General features: G+C 37.3%; 1 protein-coding gene across 1 annotated transcript in view; it reads right to left on the bottom strand.

Annotated features, from left to right (window-relative positions):
• LOC124794937 (L-asparaginase-like) overlaps positions 1-22,362 on the bottom strand; it is a 328,563-nt gene that overhangs the window by 34,745 nt on the left and 271,456 nt on the right. The window contains exons 8-10 of the mRNA XM_047258651.1: positions 19,868-19,981; positions 19,545-19,754; positions 17,737-17,861 (exon numbers count right to left, since the gene is read on the bottom strand). Coding sequence (XP_047114607.1) covers positions 17,737-17,861; positions 19,545-19,754; positions 19,868-19,981 — 449 coding nt within the window. The remainder of the gene's footprint in view (positions 1-17,736; positions 17,862-19,544; positions 19,755-19,867; positions 19,982-22,362) is intronic.

A 22,362-nucleotide genomic window follows, 5' to 3' on the forward strand; every position in this document is an offset into this window, starting at 1 on the left:
GTGCCAATTCATGTGCTTTATTTTGTATGACATCACAGGAGACTGCCAGTCCTTCTTTATGTTCCTCATGCATAAATGCCACTACTTCCATTTCAGTATTTTCAAAATGTCCACTCTGTGAGCCCTGAAAGCTTTACTAGTCTACTTAGCATTTTTCAGACGACCTTTGTCTTTTCTCACCGCCGAAAATTAGCCTCTGTGATCTCATACTTTCTCGAAGGTGCACAATTATTTGTGGTTTCTGCATGCCACATAACCATGATTTTGAAACCTGTGACATAATGATAACTGACCCTGTTGATGGTATATTATGGTTGTTTTTAGTTTAAGTTCCAATTGGAGCTTACTTTCTGAATAGCCTTCATATTTTATGACTCTGGTAGTTCTCAATTTATCTATTGGGAAGTTGAGTTGCAAATCCATCTAATGTACAGCTTTAATAACGCACAGAAAGTTCTGGTTGACAATAATGTACTATTTAGGAATAAAGAGAGGACTCACTAAAAGGCAGAAGTGCCTTATCATAGACAGATACACAAACAAAAGACGGAGAGCTTTGCTTTGCTAGCTTTTGGAATGCCCACAGTGTGTGTAGTGGGGTGAGGTGGGGGTGCAGTGTGGGGTGGGGTGAGGGATGTAGAGAGGTGGGAGGCAGGGAGGGGGTTAGGAGGAAGCATCTAGTGGCTCATGGAAGACAGGGGAGTTGTCCTTGTGCTAGCTCTCTCTCTCTCTCTCTCTCTCTCTCTCTCTCTCTCTGGTGTAGGGAGGACCTTAGGTTTAGACCAGGGAGATTACAGGAGCAAAGGATGTACTGTAAGGATAGCCCCCATCTGTGCAGCCCAGAAAAGCTAGTGGTGGTGGAGAGGATGCATGGGGTATGGATTGTGAAGCAGACACTGAAATCTCAGATGTTGTGCTCTGCTGCATGTTGTGCCACTGGATGATCCACCATGTTTTTAGCAACAGTTTGACAACGGGCACTCATTGTGGTTGATAGCTGGTTGGTTGTCATACCAATATGAAATGCTGTGCAGTGGTTGCAGCAGAGCTGATATATAACATGGCTGCTTTCACAGGTGGCCCAGCCTCTTATGGGGTAGGATAATCCTGTGATGAGACTGGAGTAAATGGTGTGGGTTGGGCAGATAGATTAGCTCTTGCATCTGGGTCTTCCACAAGGGTATGATCCCTTTGGCAGGTGACTAGGGATGGGAATGTCATGTAGATGGGCTATGTTGTGGAGGTGTGTGGGTAGCAGAACAGCACTCTGGGAGGGGATGAAGTCCCTCATCTCGGGGCACCTCCTGCTCCAGTCCCATCACGGGCTTGTCCTACGCCAACAGAGGCTGTGCCACCAGCCATGTTATATACCATCTCTGCTGCAACCACTGCACATGTTTTTCCTACAGCTCGAGAAAGGAATTTCATTCCAGAAGCTAGTGTAGCAAAGCTCTGTACCTTTCATTTGTGTATCTATCAATGATGCAGCACTTCAGCCTTTCAGTGAGTCATATCTTTATTCCTAAATAATTTGTTAATGTACAGCTTTTATTCATTCTTGTGAAGATGGTCGATATGAGTGAAAATGGTAGAAAATTAATAATAAATTTCTACAGCTGACACAAAACATGCAATTCTTCAAATTCCTGACAAAACTGTAAATTAGATTGTACTGAGTAAAATCACTGAAGTGCACTGTATAATCTAGATCCTAGCATTACCCACAACATAGCAAAATTCAATCTCCATATTACAAACAAGACAAAATGGAAAGTAATTTGTTCACTTATGTACACAAATTTGCATGTGTCCCTATTCATCATTACTACACATAAATCTATAAGATGATATTTTTTCTTTCTTAATTGTCACAAATTGTGATATTTTACCTTTGTAATCTGCTGTCAGTCTTCTAATTAAATTTGCTTTCACTCTAAAACTAATGACTTTTAAGCATAAATTGACAGTTTTGCCTTTACACATTACAATTACTCTTTCTTTTAAAACAAGAGTCTTCAAAACTACAACATTTTTCCATTAGAGTTTAGTATTCCATACAAATTAGTTAAATTATTTGATGTGTTACAAAGTTGTTTCAAAATAATTCTGTGAAATTTCTGATCAGTTACTATAATGTGCAAGTCAAAATTACAAAAGTTTGCATCAGAATTGGGTTTGTGCACAAACCCACAATATTCACACAACTTTACTATAAACTTGTTTGCTACTGTTTCTAAACCAGTTTCAAAATTCATTCAGATATTCAACCACCAATCAAGCTGTAGTTGACTACAAAATCCTAACAATCATTCTGAAACATGTATAGTTTTGAATTGATACTTCTTTCCACACAAACTGCTTGAAAGGGACAGATCACAAATGGTTTTCAATAACCAAGTTTGAAAGTTTGTCTACATTTTACAGTTGCAGTAGGAAAACATTACATTTTGTCTTTAATACTATCAACTTCAACCTACTGAAGCACATTCTGAGTCAGCTATATTTTTACTTTCAATACACACTTGCTTGATGTTAAATTTGTTGTCATTTCTGTCTGCTTTTAATATTTCTATTATTTGTTTAATTTCACTGCTCAGTTTTGATCCTACTTCCCTCACTCTAGTTTCTACTGCTGGTATTCTAGTTCCAGTACACTCTACTTTTTTCTTGAAGATTTTAAATCTCCTGTGACAATGACTGATCAAGACCTGCAACTTTCTGGTCCACAGACTATTCCTATACTATTCAGCTGCTGTTTTCATCTAATGATTCAAAAGAAGCGCTTGTCTAACTTTACACACACCATTAAGCAGCTGTCCATATACTGGCTAAGTCATGATCTATCTAATAAATATATGCAGTCCTGTCACATTAATGCAACCACTGCCTATGTTCAATGTCAACATGCACTAACCACCCACAGATGGCAGGTGGCAGCACTAACTGTGGAGGGTGTATAAAGTGTGTCATGGAGATATGTAAAACAGTGAAGTAGTTGTTATAATGTGGAAATGAAATGATTTAGCTACTGTGGGGCATGGTCACTGGCTTTCAGGCCAAGGCTGAAAGCATTTACAAAAAGACTTAATTAGTAAATCATTTGTGTGCTGCCATGGTTAAAGTATACCAAGTGTACCATGCACAGTGAAGTGTCACTATCCAACACAGCATAGAGACAATTGTGGTGCACCACTGACCACAGATGACAGGGGTGAACATTGACTGCAGAGATGTGTACGGATGAATAGACTTGCAGCAGGTGAGCAACAGACCACCCAGATGAATCAAGGTGCTACCAACAGTATCTCCTCAATGAGCATTCAGCAAACATCACTGTGTGTGGGTCTCTGCAGAAGGTGCCTTGTTCATGCACTGATGCTGACTGCTGTTCACTGGTTGTGCCAAAACCACAACTGGACATCCACTACGTGGCGACAGGTGGTCTTTTCAGATGAGTCATGTTTTATGCTCCATCAGACAGATGACCATTGACATGTATGATGTGAAACCTCTGAAAGGAAACGCCCTGTAACAATCATCTTAAGGGTCTAGTTCAAAGGAGGGAGTGTTATGGTCTGGGGAATGTTTTTGTGGTGTTCCCTGAATGATCTCTTCATTCTGTAAGGCACAATGGATCAACACAAGTATGCGTCTATTCTTGGGGAGCATGTCCACCCTGATATGTGTTTGTCTTTTCCTTAGAACAATGGTGCCTACCAGCAGGCCAATGCCACATGTCACACAGATCGCAGTGTATATGCATGGTTCAAAGTGCACCCAGATGAGTTTACCATACCATACTTGTTGGATTTAATATCGGTCAAGAATCTGTGGGACAACCTCAATCAGGCTGTTTGCACCATGGATTCTCAACCAAGAAATGTGGCACAGCTGGCCACAACATTGGAGTCAGAATGGCTCCACATTCCTGTAGATACCTTCTAGAACCCTACTGACTCCCTTCAAGCATGTCTTGCAGTCAGCTGCACTGCAAAAGGTGGCTATTCAGGCTTTTGACAGGTAGGCACATTAATCTGACTTGACAATGTATTAGTATTAAATGGAATTTATATTACTGAGTAAAGATCATACAATAAATTGTAGGAATGCTTAACGAGGTACTATTTTACTTTTTTAAAAAAATATTTGAGGATTTTCTATTTTCTGCTGATGTTTGCTGTTTATCTGTTATAGACTTTTGCATCACAGTCTTAAAATCTATTCTGAACCGTAGAGAGGGATGCATAGCATAGACTAAAAGTATTTTTATTTTTAGCACTGTGGTAGTGAATTGCACAGTTCCTTCTAAATTCACTCTCATTATTAACCACAACTACTGTTACAGAGCCTACATGCTGTAACATTAGTGTAAAAAAAAACTCTGCAAGAGTTTTGATATCAACTTCACAAAATATTCTTGTTCCATGTTCCTTAGAATAGAAAAGCTTTGGGACTTGACTGTATTTTCCTAGAAGATTATGCTGTTGGACAGTACTGAGTGAAAGCATGCAAAGTACGCTAGCAATTCTGTCTGCAGGTCAACACAAGCAGAAAGATTTTACGTGCAAATCACGTGAAACTGAGCTTTATGTTTTCCCTATTACATGATGCTGCCATCACAGTTTATTGCATGCCCAGGTCTACAGAACCTCATCTAGTGTATGACTATTGATCTCAACTTCTGGTGTCTGTAAGTCATTTTTATTTATCTGGAACACTATAATATGGATTTTTGTAAGATTGAACATTAAGTTGTTTGCTGTGAGCCAATTGCATGCATGTTCTATTACTTTCCTACAACTGGTATGGATGTGTTTGGGACCTTTATCTATATACCTGACTCATCAGCAAACATTATTGTTTTTCAAGAGTCTTCCAATGTCCTGAATGAGTTATTTATTTAGTCCAAGAACAGGAGTGGGCTAGCAACACATTATATTTAATGTTTCTAAACTATTAATTTAATCTTAGTTTTGTTGGATCATTTGCTAATATCGACTTCTATTTTTCTTTGTTTAGATAAAGACTCCACTCGTGAATTAAAGGCCTTCAATGGCATGTCATTTAATTCCACTGGCAGAATTGTATGATATACACAATTGAAGACCTTGCCAAGACCACAGAAAATACCAACAGGGCAATTCTCCCTAATTAGTTTTACTAGCACCGAGTTCGTGAGATCACATATTGCTTTGTCTTTTGAGAAGCCTTCAAGGAAGCCAAACTGAACTGTTTTTAAATGGTTATTCTCAGAAAGATAGTTCAATATTCTGTTGTAAGATACTTTCTCGAAAAACTTTCAGAACATGGAAAGGAGGGTGATGGGTTACTATTAGAGGTCACGTGATTATCTTCATTGTATATTGGTGTTACTACTGCAAACTTCATTTTTTCAGGAAATACACTTTGACTCATTGATTGGTGGAGTATGCACTATCTGTCTAAGAAAGTGTAATGGTTCTGCTTCCAATTAACAATTTTTTGCCCTTTTGTTTTCAGCTATCATTAAAAAGCATTTATTTATTTAGGTGTCCATTGTTTGAATTTTCATATCATCTGTCTCACTGCTACAGACACCTGGGAGCTGAATATCAATTGTCTTAATCTGTTCATTTCACAACAAGTAATGCTCTCAATTTTCCTTGGCTTGTTCCTTTTCATGAGATACTGGAGAATTTTGCAATACTGCTTGTAGAGTATTTTTAAGTCTTTATTAAAGCCAGTCATGTGCATTAAAAGGAAAATTAGATTCATCATGTTATAAGAATATATTTATCAAGTGATTAAATTTATCATCTGCTGTGTGTTCTTGGTAACATGTTTCACATTTTCATCCTGTAAATTCTCCCTGAATGCAAGTCAAGCTTAGTCATTGAGACAATTTTTTCTACAAAGTCAATTCCAGGACATTACTTGAATTCTGGTGCAACTTCTCTTGCTTTTCTCTTAAGTAAGGATTCATCACTACAGTACCTGTTCTTTCAGAACTTTATTATTTGTTAACCCACCAACTATGTTGCACATACCATTTTTGACAATGACCTGATGCCATTGTATGTGACTTCAAACTATTCTCTTTGATCTGGTCCATTTAGTGCCTCTCTGATGTTGATGACTGTTACATTTACAGTGAAGTTTCCCATCACGAGTTGGAGTTTCCTCTCCTTCAGTCATAGGTTCAACATTTGATTCTGGCTGTTGATAGAGAATGGTTCTTGACTTGCATTGGTTGTGAACCTGTACATCTTGGTTGAAAGCCCTCTCCTGCTGGATCATACTATCTTCGGTCTGCAGTATCCACATTTTGTTGTGATACTGAGCATATCACATTAAAATGGTTCAAATGGCTCAGAGCACTATGGGACTTAACTTCTGAGGTCATCAGTCCCCTAGAACTTAGAACCACTTAAACCTAACTAACCTATGGACATCACAAACATCCATGCCCGAGGCAGGATTCGAACCTGCGACCGTAGCGGACGGGCGGTTCCAGACTGTAGCGCCTAGAACCGCTCGGTCACCCTGGCCGGCTGTATCACATTTAACTGGATCATCATCTTCAAGCCATAGAATGGTTCATCATCAGATAGTGCCCTGCGATTCAGTGTTTGGAAACATAAATTTTTTTGGTCTGACATCTACAACTATTATGTGAAAACGTGCACTACATTTGCAGAATTATTTATTGGCTGAAGTTTTTACATTACTGGGATTCAGGGACTTGGTCCTATCTTCAGGTGTATATATAAATAATAGGACCAAGTGTCCATGCCAAAGCTAACTTACAAGGCACCACTACTCTATACTTTAGTTCTGATAAGGACACTTTGTCCTACTATTTATAAGTATACCTGAAGATGGGCCTGAGCCCCTGAAACCTGGTATTGTAGAGACATCAGTCAATGAACAATTTTACAATGGTAGCAGTGTTTTCATCACGCACAACATTTGGAAAACCCTGGGAATGTCTTCCATTGATGTTCAGGTTGAGACTTCCTTCTTGGTGTTGACCTTTGTTGTCTTCATAGAAATCCACAAAAGTCTGCTCAAGTTCGGAACTGTGATGATCAAGAAATTTCACATTTCTTGAAATGAGCTTACAACCCTTTGGTACCCACTCTTAAAAGGCTTAGAGCAGTCTGAATAGTGTAAAAAATTCCTTTTCTTATGAATAGGATTGATTTCCTTCATCTTTTGTCCAGCATGACATCCTTCTGGTGAAATGTGTAAATATGTTATGTTTTATGTCGGGATTCTCTTCATTCACTTCAAAAACTGAATTCTATCACACAACCTTTTCACTATTCAATAAGTTTGACATACTTCACTGTGTTGATGGCTTCAGCCCAACGTGATGGTAGTCTTCATCCAATAAGTGTGCAATGAGCTTTAACCAATGTACCATTGTTTTTTTTTTTTTTCTTTTTTTTTCTGTGACACCATTTTGCTGTAGTGTGCATGAAACTGTTAAGACTTCACTGTGTACCTTCCATATTGAAGATGGAGTCCATTTGCTCTAATTGGAGTACTACTTTCCATCGTATATGTACGAGGGCAGTTCAATAAGTAATGCAACACATTTTTTTTCTCGGCCAATTTTGGTTGAAAAAACCGGAAATTTCTTGTGGAATATTTTCAAACATTCCTGCTTCGTCTCGTATAGTTTCATTGACTTCCGACAGGTGGCAGCGCTGTACGGAGCTGTTAAAATGGCGTCTGTAACGGATGTGCGTTGCAAACAACGGGCAGTGATCGAGTTTCTTTTGGCGGCAAACCAGAGCATCTCAGATATTCATAGGCGCTTGCAGAATGTCTATGGTGATCTGGCAGTGGACAAAAGCACGGTGAGTCATTGGGCAAAGCGTGTGTCATCATCGCCGCAAGGTCAAGCAAGACTGTCTGATCTCCCACGTGCGGGCCGGCCGTGCACAGCTGTGACTCCTGCAATGGCGGAGCGTGCGAACACACTTGTTCGAGATGATCGACGGATCACCATCAAACAACTCAGGGCTCAACTTGACATCTCTGTTGGTAGTGCTGTCACAATTGTTCACCAGTTGGGATATTCAAAGGTTTGTTCCCGCTGGGTCTCTCATTGTCTAACCGAACACCATAAAGAGCAAAGGAGAACCATCTGTGTGGAATCGCTTGCTCGTCATGTGGCTGAGGGTGACAATTTCTTGTCATAGATTGTTACAGGCGATGAAACATGGGTTCATCACTTCGAGCCTGAAACAAAACGGCAGTCAATGGAGTGGCGCCACACCCACTCCCCTACCAAGAAAAAGTTTAAAGCCATACCCTCAGCCGGTAAAGTCATGGTTGCAGTCTTCTGGGACGCTGAAGGGGTTATTCTGTTCGATGTCCTTCCCCATGCTCAAACGATCAACTCTGAAGTGTATTGTGCTACTCTTCAGAAATTGAAGAAACAGCTTCAGCGTGTTCGTAGGCACAAAAATCTGAACGAACTTCTCCTTCTTCATGACAACGCAAGACCTCACACAAGTCTTCGCACCCGAGAGGAGCTCACAAAACTTCAGTAGACTGTTCTTCCTCATGCACCCTACAGCCCCGATCTCGCACCGCCGGATTTCCATATGTTTGGCCCAATGAAGGACGCAATCCGTGGGAGGCACTACGCGGATGATGAAGAAGTTATTGATGCAGTACGACGTTGGCTCCAACATCGACCAGTGGAATGGTACCGTGCAGGCATACAGGCCCTCATTTCAAGGTGGCGTAAGGCCGTAGCATTGAATGGAGATTACGTTGAAAAATAGTGTTGTGTAGCTAAAAGATTGGGGAATAACCTGGTTATTTCAATGCTGAATAAAACAACCCCTGTTTCAGAAAAAAAATGTGTTGCATTACTTATTGAACTGCCCTCGTAAAATGATTTAATCTTATGACCAGTCTGATTCTTTTGTCTGGTTCTGGAATTCAAGAAAAGTGTCGGCAAGTTCTTCCTTGTAGTGAAAGAAATTCACTTGGTACCATCTGCTATGGCTGTCTGCAAAGATCACAACAAATCTTTTGTCACCTTAAGATGTTTCCTTCTTCTGGTGAAAATACATTAGAGTGGATTAATTCCAAAAATTTATCTGAGTCTTTATCTCATTTCATAAAAAGAATGGACACAATTTTTTCTTCAAGACGTGTATTTTGAGAGGTAAACTTTACTTATGAATTTCATATCTGTCACATGTTAGTTTTTGACATCTTGATATTGTGTCTTGGATTTATGTGGCCCTACTGAGAATGCCATATTTCCATAACACTTTTTGAGACTGGCTGTTCCATAATGGCATATATCTTTGAGTGATTCCCTTGTAAATCAAACAAATCAAACAAGATACCAAATCTTTTTCACAATGGCTTCAAAATGGCATAACTGCACAAGTTTTCTTGAATGTCACTGCACAGCTTTTATCTACAATTTTTGCCACTGAAATAGGGTGGATTCTGATATCTGGGAAGCAAATTTTTAAAATGTTATTGAGTTGTTGGTACTGTTTGGTGTAGCAGTTTAGACATTACTTTTAGCCTCTACTTGAGTAACACTGTTGTCTGCAAGGATTAAATGTTCCTGCATTTCTGTCACATATGAGAATGCTTTCGGGTCATTAAACACGTGTGATGTGCAACCACTGCCTCTGCATCACAGGTTGTTAGGAATTAGTTCATTCATTGCTTGGGTCGGGTGCGGGGGCTCATATTGGTGTGGTTGCTGTTGATTCTCTCAGTAGGTGGGACTATACCAGGCACGGCCTACATCTCAACAAGAAAGGGAAGGGGAAACTGGCTGGGGTAATAGCAGGAAATTTAAGGGGGGGAGGCACTGCCATGAATGGTAAAATACCAGTGGTTACAGGTGTTGGAGCAGCATCTTTTTTAGGATAGATAAGACAGAAAGATGTCAAGTTCTACGAGAGGTCAGGATTGAAACAAATCTGCAGTTTAGGAAAGAAATTAAACAGCACAATTCTAGCACATTGGATCACCAATCACAGCTGTCAATTATAAATTTTCACCAATCACCAGAAATTTTATCTCCACCAAGTTTTATCTCAGTCCTAGGTAATTGCATTGATGAATTAAAGTCACCCAACCCAGTTGACATAATCTGCCTCTCTGAACACCATGTGACCACTGGTATAGGAACTAGGCCTAAGCACAATGAGAAACTCAGACAGGAGAGTACTGCAAATGTTAGAATAAGGAAAGGTTCTCATAAAAGTATAATTAAAAATAATGTAAGTATATTTCATCAAAATATTGGGAGTTTAAAGAATAAAATAGATGAGCTTCTGCTTTGTTTAGAAGATTTAGAAGCTGAGGATGAAATAGATATACTATGCCTGTCTGAGCATCACATTGTTACTGATATGGATAAGGTAAATGTAAGTGGATATAAGCTCTCTGCACACGTAATGAGAGAAAATATGGAGAAAGGAGGAGCTGCCATATATGTCAAAAGTCATCATTGTGCAAAAAGTATAGAAACAAAAAAGTTTTGTGTAGAGAAACATATAGAAGCATGTGCCTGTGAGCTTTAATTAAATAAAGGCACATTTATAATTGTAACTGTATATAGGTCCCCATCAGGAAATTTTCATCTATTTCTGAAAAATTTGGACTCCTTGTTGTGCTATCTGTCAGACAGGGGAAAGCAAATTATTATTTGTGGGGACTTCAATGTAGATTCTCTGAAAGAGGGTAATAGGAAAAATGACCTTGAAGTATTACACGGTTCTTTCAATTTGACACCCGTTATTGATTTTCCTACTCGGGTGGTAAAGGATAGCAGCTCACTTATAGACAACTTCCTTATAGACCAAGATAAGTTTAACCAGATAAATGCTCAGCCTGTTGAGAATGGTCTTTCTGATCATGGTGCACAGCTAGTTACAATATATGACATAGCTCCATTCAGCAATACTAAACAGTCCTCCAAAGTAGTATGTTCAGTCAACGATTTAACAATTGCAAATTTCAGGGAAAGCCTACAGCAGTTAGACTGGGATGAAGTGTACCGTGAACCTGATGCCAATTTAAAATATAATTTATTTAATGACATTTTTGTAAATGCATTTGAAAACTGCTTCCCCAAGAAAATAGTTAAATATACTCGTAAGAAACCTTGTAACAAACCATGGCTTACTAAGGATATAAAAATATCTTGTAACCGGAAAAGGGAAATGTACCTGACAGCAAGAAAGAGTAGTGACCCAGAAACTATCAAACATTATAAAAACTACTGTGTTATATTAAGAAAAGTTATTAAAAAATCCAGAAGTATGTGTATCATGTCTGAAATCAGCAACTCTGATAATAAAATTAAAACTATTTGGAATATTATTAAAAGAGAAACAGGTCAACCAAGAGCACAGGAAGACAGTATTACCATCAAATTGAATGAAAACTTCACGAACAAAAATTCAGAAGTTGAAAATATTTTTAATAATCATTTTCTAAATGTTGTGGATATAGTAGGATCCAGGTGTTCATTAGAAGATGCTAGGCTGTTAATGGAAGAGGCCATACCTATGCAATTTGACACAATTGAAATCTCACCCACTTCTCCCTCTGAAATTAGGAAAATAATAAACTTGCTAAAAAGCAAAAACTCACATGGAATTGATGGCATTTCTAGCAAAATACTAAAAGCTTGTTCTCAACAGATAAGTAAGATTCTCAGCCACCTGTGTAATAGCTCTCTGGAACAGGGCATTTTCCCTGATAGACTGAAATATGCTATTGTTATACCTTTGCATAAAAAGGGGGATAGATCTGATGTCAACAATTACCGTCCAATCTCCCTTCTAACAGCTTTATCCAAAATTTTTGAGAAAGTAATGTATTCAAGAGTAGCTTCACATATCTGTAAAAATGAAGTACTGATAAAATGTCAGTTTGGTTTCCAGAAAGGTTTTTCAACAGAAAATGCCATATATGCTTTCACCAATCAAATTTTGAATGATCTGAATAACCGAACACCACCCATTGGGATTTTTTGTGATCTCTCAAAGGCTTTTGATTGTGTAAATCATGAAATTCTGCTAGACAAGCTCAAGTATTGTGGCATGAGTGGGACAGTGCACAAATGGTTTAATTCGTACCTAACTGGAAGGGTGCAGAAAGTTGAAATAAGTAGTTCTCATAATATGCAAAGATCAGCACATTCCTCAAACTGGGGAACTATCAAGAATGGGGTTCCACAAGCGTCAGTCTTGGATCCTTTGTTGTTCTTAATATATATTAATGACTTGCCATTCTATATTCATGAAGAGGCAAAGTTAGTTCTCTTTGCTGATGATACAAGTATAGTAATCACACCTGAGAAACAAGAATTAACTGATGAAATTGTCAATAATGTCTTTCAGAAAATTACTAAGTGGTTCCTTGTAAACAGACTCTCACTAAATTTTGATAAGGCACAGTACATACAGTTCCGTACAGTGAATGGTATGACGCCATTAATAAACATAGACCTTAATCAGAAGCATATAGCTAAGGTAGAATATTCCAAATTTTTAGGTGTGTCCATTGATGAGAGATTAAATTGGAAGAAACACATTGATGATCTGCTGAAACGTTTGAGTTCAGCTACTTATGCAATAAGGGTCATTGCAAATTTTAGTGATAAACATCTTAGTAAATTAGCTTACTAAGCCTATTTTCATTCATTGCTTTCATATGGCATCATATTTTGGGGTAATTCATCACTGAGGAATATAGTATTTATTGCACAGAAGCGTGTAATCAGAATAATAGCTGGAGTCCACCCAAGATCATCCTGCAGACATTTATTTAAGGATCTAGGGATATTCACAGTAGCTTCTCAGTATATATACTCTCTTACGAAATTTGTTATTAACAACCAAACCCAATTCAAAAGTAATAGCAGTGTGCATAACTACAATACTAGGAGAAGGGATGATCTTCACTATTCAAGATTAAATCTAACTTTGGCACAGAAAGGGGTGAATTATACTGGCACTAAAGTCTTTGGTCACTTACCAAATAGTATCAAAAGTCTGACAGATAACCAACAAGTGTTTAAGAAGAAATTAAAAGAATTTCTGAACGACAACTCCTTCTACTCCATAGAGGAATTTTTAGATATAAATTAAGAAAAAAAAGGAAAAAAAAAACAAAAAATATTAAAAAAGTAAAAAATAAAAAAAAATAAAAAAGTTGTTTAATTAACTTAAGTATGTTGTTAAATTAACTTAATTATGTCATGTATTGGAAAATTTGACTCATTCCACATCATTACAAAATATCGTATTCATGATCCATGGAACTAGTATTAATCTAATCTAAATTATCACTGAAAGACAACAATGAACTTCATTAGATATCATGTCCATGCACAGCTAATGCACTCAGTTTCTTCTTGAAAATGAACTCATTCTCTTTATGTAGTTTATCACAGCTATTTTGAAGCTGATATAAGGTGTGGCATTATCTTTTGGGGTAATACAAGCAAAATCATTAGAATATTGAAATTACAAAAATCAATTGTTAGAAATATGTGTAACACAGGACCAAAAGAATCTTGTCACCCACTGTTAAGAAATCTAAAAATATTGAGTGTCCCCTGTTTGTACATCCATGAATTGATTATTTTTGTATATAGTAACCCTACGTTATTCACAGACAACAATTTTAAGCATCGATACAGCACTAGGAATAAGACAAACTTCATGCTTCCTACTCGCAGGTTAAAGTTATATGCACAAACCCCAGAATATATGGGTATGAAAATCTACATCATGCTAAAAAAGAAACAAATAAACAGCATGGAGCTAGGGCAACTGAAACCAAAGCTGCACAAGTTATTAGTGGAGAAATGTTATTACTCCATAGAAGAATTTATGAATGATGATGTGGAAGTCTGAGCAAGGAAACATCTCTTGTAAATTAAGCTTAGCAGTTTTGTGTCAAATAAATGATTGTAAAAATATGTTCACAATGTAAACACTGTTGTTATATATTACTTTGTAATACATGTAAACTGGAGTGTTGATATATTGTTTTTGTAATACTGTATATACAAATTATAATCGTGATGTAAATGTAATGTTGATGAGTCCCCAGTACATCAGATCTGTGATTTGACTTTCTATGTTATGGGATTATAAAAATTCTGATTCTGATTCCATTTTATTGCATAAGTTACACTGTACAATGGTTTCTGCTATTGCTGATTTTGATTTGATTTTTGCTCCAATTTTTCACTGTCACTCAGAGCACCTTTTGACATTTTTGTGAACCATTTGTTTTGATTTAACAAATATCATGGCACTTGCATTTTCATTATCTTTCTGAATCCTTCCATTGTTTTCTTCAAAAATTTTTATTTTTGAGTGTCTTGACATCTAATAAAGGCATTTAAAATCATTCTTCCATACATAAATGCAATGCAAAGAAATCATAATACGTGATACAATAGGAAGTACCCTTTACCTTACACTTCACAGTAGTTTGCAGAGTATAAATGTAGGTGTAAACTGTGATGAGGTGATATACCTAACCTTATCATATCTATATGCAAGATTTGTGAAAATCTTATGTGTTGGGTGCTCCCAATCTTGCATATATTTGGTAAAGAACATCTCATTGTACATCATGACATGCATTTTAAAAATATCAGTTTCCCAGAATAGTATTTGGACATAAACCCACCATGTGTGGCATCTGTTACAGATGATAAACAACAAATGTATGCACCACTATGTTGATAAAACAAGAACACCGGTATACGTGAAAGTATACAAGGGTGCAATACCAGTCTGGCAAATAAATACTTTTAGGTGTATGTCCTTTATCAAATATAAGGAAGATGCAATGCAACATTATTGACAATAGATCAACATTAATGTCCATCTCATAGCATGTTACTTGTCCACAGGATCAATATATTCAGCAAGATACTGCAACATGAACATTCAGTTTGCCAGAAAATTTTAAAATGCACATTTCATCTTCAGCTTGCCTTTTTGAAGCATGAGATGCTTAAGCAACATGCCTTTGTGAGCAGGTCCCATGGATGCATAAATAGATTCTAGCTTAATCCATGCCTGATATGAAGTGCTGTATGTCTTGACTTGTCTCAGCTCAGCTGGTTCAATAGATAAAATGTCTCACTTTGCTGACCACCGGTAAGCACACTTTGTGTGCAGCTCCTGCAACAGCAAGGGTGTCATCTTCACTAGACACTGCAGATTGCAGTATATCTCCTGGCAACTGCAGATTGCAGTATATCCCCTGGCACAGATCCCCATTATTGTAGTGCTTCGACTTGTATTTTCAACGTGTTATGATTGTCACTTAACAATGTGTCCGCTCCAGCTCCATATGCAGCAGTCAAACACGCCATATTCAGCTGTTTCATGAACCTGTTCCTTCTGCACTTTTCAACTGGCAAAGTTATGTTTCCACTCAGTCGTAAAAAATAACAATATCCCAATCACGCAACTTGGGCCTTCACCTCCTGGGAGATCATGGATTTTTGGACATGATATCTAATTACAGAACAGCTTTATTACCCAGGTGGATTAAAACAACCCAATAATAAGGTCAGGCCAAGGTAGCTGACATTAAAATAAATAAAATTTTCCGGATAACCATGTGTTGCAAATGCACCTTTGTGGAACTACAGCCACATAACGGTCAATCAATGCTCCATTTTAATCTTATACTTCATGAGATAGGAATTTTGGAATGTCACTACTGCAGAGCTCATATTGTGCAATCTAAATCTACATGATTACTCTGCAATTCACAATTAAGTGCCTGGTAGAGGGTTCATTGAACCACCCTGAAACTACTACTCTACTGTTCCTCTCTCGAACAACGTGCGGGAAAAACAAACACTTAAATCTTTCTGTGTGAGCTCTAATATCCCTTATTTTATTATAATGATCAATTCTCCCCATGTAGGTGGGCAGTGAGAAAATATTTTCACACTCTGACGAGAAAACTGCCACAGTGAAAACACCTTTGTTTTAATGACTGCCCCTCCAATTTGTGTGTTATGCCCGGGGCAGTCTCTCCCCTATTTCATGATAATACAAAACAAGATGCCCTTCTTTGATCTTTTTCAATATCCTCCATAAATCCTATCTAATGTGGATCCCACATTGCACAGCAAAATACCAGAAGAGGGCAGACAAGGATAGTGTAAGCAGTCTCTTTAGTAAACCTGTTATATATTGTAAGTGTTATATCAATAAATCACAGTTTTTGCTTTTCTTTACCCATAACATTTTCTATGTGATCATTCCATTTTGAGTTATTCATAATTACAACCTCTAAGTATTCAGTTGGCCTTGAGATTTGTGCGTTTTATTGTGTAACTTAAATTTAGTGAAATCTTTTTAGTGCTCATGTGAATGACTTCACACTTTTCATGACAGAGTGAATTGCCACTTTTTGCATCACACAGTATCTTGTCTAAATTTATTTGCAATTTGTTTTGTTCATCAGATGACATCGTATACTGGTAAATGACAGCATCACCTGCAAATGTAAGTGGACTGCTCAGATTGTCCCCTACATTGTTTAGGTAGATCAGGAACAACAGACGGCACTGGAGAATGCCAGATGCTACTTCTGATTGCAATGGTGTACCTGTTTGCCAATCTCATTATTTTTTCAACAGTTGTGTGATGTCAGCACTTATCAATAGTCACATGAAGGGGTAATGACCCATCTTTTGGCTGGAAAGTTCCACAGGTTCTCTGGTGAGCAGTGAGAAGCTGGTTGTTGAATGGAGTGGAGCAAGACAGAAGTGTGGCTGGTATGACATGGCTGGTGGGCCAGGGGAGTTGACCATGAACAAGTAATGTGCTTGGAGCCCTGCTCGAACAATGTTACTGCAGAAGTGTGAATGCTTGATCAGATAATGTAATAGTTGCTTTTTGTGGTGATGTAAGCATGTATGAAGCCAACATTAGTTAAAGTGAATGAAACCAGTGTGTAAGGCCTATGTATATGAGGGCACAGTCTGTGCTGGTGAACTCCATGTAATGTCGCTTCTGTAAAAGCAAAACACGCTCTATACACGTTGTGTGCTGCTGAATTATGGGACGGGATAATGGTGGTGGTTTTGGCATGCTGCAACTCAAAGGAAGCATCATTTTGTATATGTATTATAGATTTCTGTATTTCTGGGGTTCAAATCCACATCAAAAGACCAGAGGGTTCCATGATTATGGTTTGTTCGATAAACGAGATGAATCAAAATGATTGTCTTATGGTTTTACAAAAGCAATAATTTTGGATTTCTTTGTTTTGAAAGATACTTGTCTTAACATCCTGTTGTCAGAAACTATATTAAGGAAGTTAAAAGTTGGAACCTGTTTTTTCAATAAAATTTTGCTGCAGCAATTCAACTTTTAGTAGCCTTATCCTGCTAGTCATTCTTATATTAACTTAAAGTCATTATGTTGCATTAAGTGTGCTGTTTATACTTGAGGTCTCAATTGTCCAGTTTGATAAATAGATTTGACCTGGTATTGTATACTCAGTCAGTCAACTCCAGGAGTAATAGTTTTGCACTCCAACTCCCTGCTTCCATAACATAGTCATGCAAAGAACAAAAAGAATGATATGTTTATACATCTTCTTTCAAAGTGTCAATAGGAGCTGAAACACAGCAGATATTAAGAAACCTGATAAAGCTCTAAATAAATGTTTCATATCATCTTACCACTTTTGTGGTATTACCTATCTTTCATATGTACACTGGCACCATTCATAAGTAGATACTGCACAACTTCTGCATTTCCTTCACAACATGCTATATGGAGAGCTGTCCGATGGTCTTTGTTGCTACAAGAAAAATCTGCTCCCTGTTAAGAATAACAAAAAATGCCTACTTTAATAAAAATAGTTATATGAAGTAATAACTATGCTGCATTATTTCTTTTTTCTAAATAATTTAATCATTTCAATACAAAGTCTGACACAAAATCAAGCTTTGACATTGCAGCAGATTGTGCACTAAAATGAACCTTCTTGATAAAATAAAATGTGTAGCAGACCGGAAACTGAGCCACATTATTTGCGGAAAGTATTGTGCAACCGTATGTTTTGAGTTGAAGCATGAGAACATTTTTTGATGGAACTCTATCTGCAGAAGGATAACTTCTAGGTTTGAGATCTTCTAAAACCTAAGGCTTTAATGCACCAGGTAGGTCCATCTTTTATATAAAAAAACTGATACTGTAAAATATTTCTTTGGGTATTGTGTACTCCTTTCCTCTCTCTAACATTATTTTAATTAATTAATTTTATTCTACAGGGAAATAAAGGGAAAAATAACTGTCTGAACTTCAAATATTTCTGCTTGTTTACCAGTGAAAGAGGCAACAAATCACAGAAAATGTAAAGCATTCAGTTCATTTGTTGTCATTCTGCTGGATCACACCAGCCTAATTCTATCCTACAATTTCAAAATTAAGCTCCTAAGTGCTCAATATTTCATTTTTACTACTTTCTATTACTCATTCTCATTTGAAGTTCAAAAGAAACTGTGGCATTTCAACTTTTAGAGCTATTTCATCTGTCCCAGAATACAATGACCTAGTGAGCACCAGATGTAACTAAAAATGAAACTGACTATACTTTGATGTGTATGTATAGACTGATGCAATGAATGAAAATTTATATTTATACTGGAATTCAAACCCAGGTCTCCTGATCACAAGGCAGATGCACCAACCACTACACTATCCTGCTACAGTGGCTTTGCACAATTGCACACTATCCTAGCACATATTCCTCCTCAGTCCAAATTTCTATTTACACTTCAGTTCACTCGGTATACCCCCCTAAACTTTAACAACATTGCAGAGGCTCTCCAACTGTATTGGAATAGCACCTCGGCATCATACAAAATGGGGAATCCTGACTGAAACCCAGTCATCACTTCTGTCTGCTTATATATGTCATTGATGTTTTGAACTTGGAAAGGTCTCTGGAACCATATACCATGAAGTTTCATTTGACTATACTCCATTAAATAATACGAAAATTTTAATGGAAATGAAATAGGATAGTTTGCTACTACAACACAGAGAAGGCACTGAGCCAAAGAGGGACATATTTAAAGTACATTTAAAACTAGATAAGCTATTGGACAAAGTCCTTCCTCAGTAGTAGTAAATATGTGCCCATGTGAGCATACACACACATGGAAGTGCATACTATCCTCTCTGGGTGTTGAGGTCCCAATGCAGTAAGCAGCAACTCAACTTGGGTACAGAGGAAGCATGAGGTGGAGAGAGGTGGGTCAGGTTGGGAGGGGGGGAGGGGGGGAGGGGGGGGGAGGGGGGGAGGGGGAGGGCAGATGGTGGAAGATGCTATAGTGGTGCCTTTGGGAGTAACTTATACTACTCTTTTAAACAATCACAGAGTACAAGCAACTGTTCATTAATAATTTCATCAAGAAGGTGCGACAATAAGTTCACTACCTCTATAGTGTCATCCAATATACTAAACCCACATTAGTAAAACACATAAAATGCACTCACAAATTCTTTCAGCTGCTTCAATTTTTCAATATTTCCTTCCGATACAGCAGCTATTGTCATGGCTGGATACAAAACTGAACCAATTTTCTGTTGTTCCTTAGGACTGTAGACATTAAGTGAGCGTGCAACTGCATCGACAAGATCCCATTCCTGTAGAGCTTTCCACTTTCCAATTATGCTTAACTCTCCCCTGAGATTGTCTTGCATTACCTGTGAAATATGTAGAAAATCTGTTTCACATATGTCTTACATGTAGATAGTTTTTCTCACGCCAGCTGCATAAGTAAAAAGGGGCTGCTACATAATTAATGTACATTAATTACCTTTCGTTTCATACTGTCACTCCAATCCTTTTTTGAGAGTACATAGGACAGCTTAGTAAGAGCAGCTTCTGGAGTCATATCATAACCAGCAATTACTCCCATGTCAGCTAGTACCTGTGAAATTAGAAAGTAAATTTTATTAATTAATTTGTGCAGTACAACAGAATACATGAACAACATTTTGCTACTACTGTGATGAGAGGATCACGAGGTTTCCTGTTGCTCATATACTAGTTTATCAATTCATAGACAGTTCCTCTGATAAGTAATTCGATAGTTTGTCAAGTATTGTGTCAATGTGTACACAATCAAACATGTTTTCAAGCTCAAGTCACCCTTCAGGACCATACTTCTTGTTCTCTATAGCAGTTTTTATTTCATATATTAACTATGTTGTGGGTGCTGAAATGAACTTATTTTTCATAAAGTTATTATGAGTCTCAAACATTACATTCTGTTGCATCAGGAATATCATTAGTCTCATGTAAGTAACATCCATAGTTGCCTTAGAAAATGCAGATAACCTTGATATGGATCAGTAGTTTTCAATTTTAGATTTATCACATTTCCTGTAAATCAGGGTTATTTTTAGATTGTATAGAAGGGTACCTGATGGAATTACATCATCATCATCATCATCATCATCATCATCATCATCTGCTGCTGCTGCTGCTGATGCTGCTGCTGTGTCCATGGCACCAAACATATTCTGTATGCACCTTGTTAATTTAGACAACCCATCCTAGAATACTGATTCAGAATTTTTTGTCAAAGTCTTAATGTACAAAAGCCCTTATATTCAAACTGTACATTGCTGAGGTGGTCATTTATTGATTTTGTAACAGAAGAAAGGTGCCCATTAAAATAGTTGCAATTTGCTATTGCCATTTGATGATACTCCATCCCTGATTGATAGTAAGGTCGCTAGATGATTTGTCTTTACAGTCTTAAAGCTATTTATAATTTTTCAAACAGCTGTGCCAGTGTTACTTGATTTCGTTAACATTGTACCTACATAATTGTTTCCAGCTCCTAATAGTTCTTTGTAACAATTATGACAGTTGTTAAATCCTCCTTTTAGGTGGCAATGACTGCAATCCTTTAGCAAAGCACATTGGGGAGGTAGAAGTTTTCCTCTTGCTGTTGTCATTTCATGATTTATGCAGTCACTTTTCATTTATTTATTTATTTATTTATTTTTTTTTTTTTTTTGGGGGGGGGGGGGGGGGTCATTAAATGGCAAAGATACTTCTCGGCGTGAGACATTGAAGCAGTAATAGAAGTCAGATTTAAATTCACTGAAAGTTTATTGTTGAGATTTTCAACACTGTCATTGTGGATGGTTCTTCCTGTCACCTAGCCTGATGGTCAGAAATGGCAAGCTTAAGAACTGATGCGTAACATGTTGTAATAGAACATCCTCCTCTAGCATTACTTTTCATCAACAGTAGTTGTTGATACCAGTATTATTTATAGAATATTGGACAGGTCAATATTATCTCAGCAGCTTTTCTGAAAACTTTCATAAAATTTTATACAAAGTGTGTTATATTTTAAGCCAAAATTTATGAAAACGAATGACTTTTTTTTGGATGTTATAATCAATAAGTAATAGCTCTGAATGTACAGTTACAATTTTTTTAGAAAGATTTGAAATTTACGAATTATTTGGCACACTTAAAATTTTTATTATTAATTACACAATCTAGTACTGTTTACTTTGTTTATTTCTGGATTCATTTATGAAATAATAATTGAAACTAATATACATTCATTTGTCAATAAAAATTGTAAACCCTTTGGAGTATTGTTATATGTAGTTGCTAATGCTTTGTCTAGGCTACCTTTAGGGAGTGAAGGATCTAACAACTTTGGAACTGGAGAGAAACGGTTTAAAATTGTGTACTTGAGAGGTGTGAAAGGGGGAAAAAAAGATCTTGAAAATTTGCAAAGCCATCCATAGGTATCAAAATCGTGATCAAAAATGGAAATTAGTTAAGGGCATGTTGGGTAAGAAAGGAGGAGCAAAGGCTAGACAATATTATGATGTACACAAGGGTATTTTATTCAGGAGACACGAGACTGACTCAGATGATTGGAAACTATGTTGGGTGGAACAATGTATTGATACTTATACATATGAGAGTTTTGGTCACTGTGGATCAACCAAATGTACACAAAAGATTCAGGAAAGCATCTATTTTCATAACATAGGAAGGAGAGTCAAGAAGCTGTGACTCACGTTGAGAAGCTGTGACTCATGTCAAGGAGTGAAGGTAAGTAACCAAACAAGTAGAGGTCAAATGCAAAACATACCGCCTAACAGTAACCTAGACCTCATGTCTGCACACGTCTACGGACCTGTGCCTAAGTCTAAGGATGGGCTTTGTTATATTTATGTGGTGGTTGATGTATTTTCAAAGTTCATAAGGTAGTTTCCTCTTATGAAAGCTACCAGTAAGCAAATCATTTCTAAGTTTGAAAACACATATTTT

This window comes from Schistocerca piceifrons, chromosome 4 (assembly GCF_021461385.2).
Source record: "Schistocerca piceifrons isolate TAMUIC-IGC-003096 chromosome 4, iqSchPice1.1, whole genome shotgun sequence".
Taxonomy (NCBI): Eukaryota; Metazoa; Arthropoda; class Insecta; order Orthoptera; family Acrididae; genus Schistocerca; species Schistocerca piceifrons.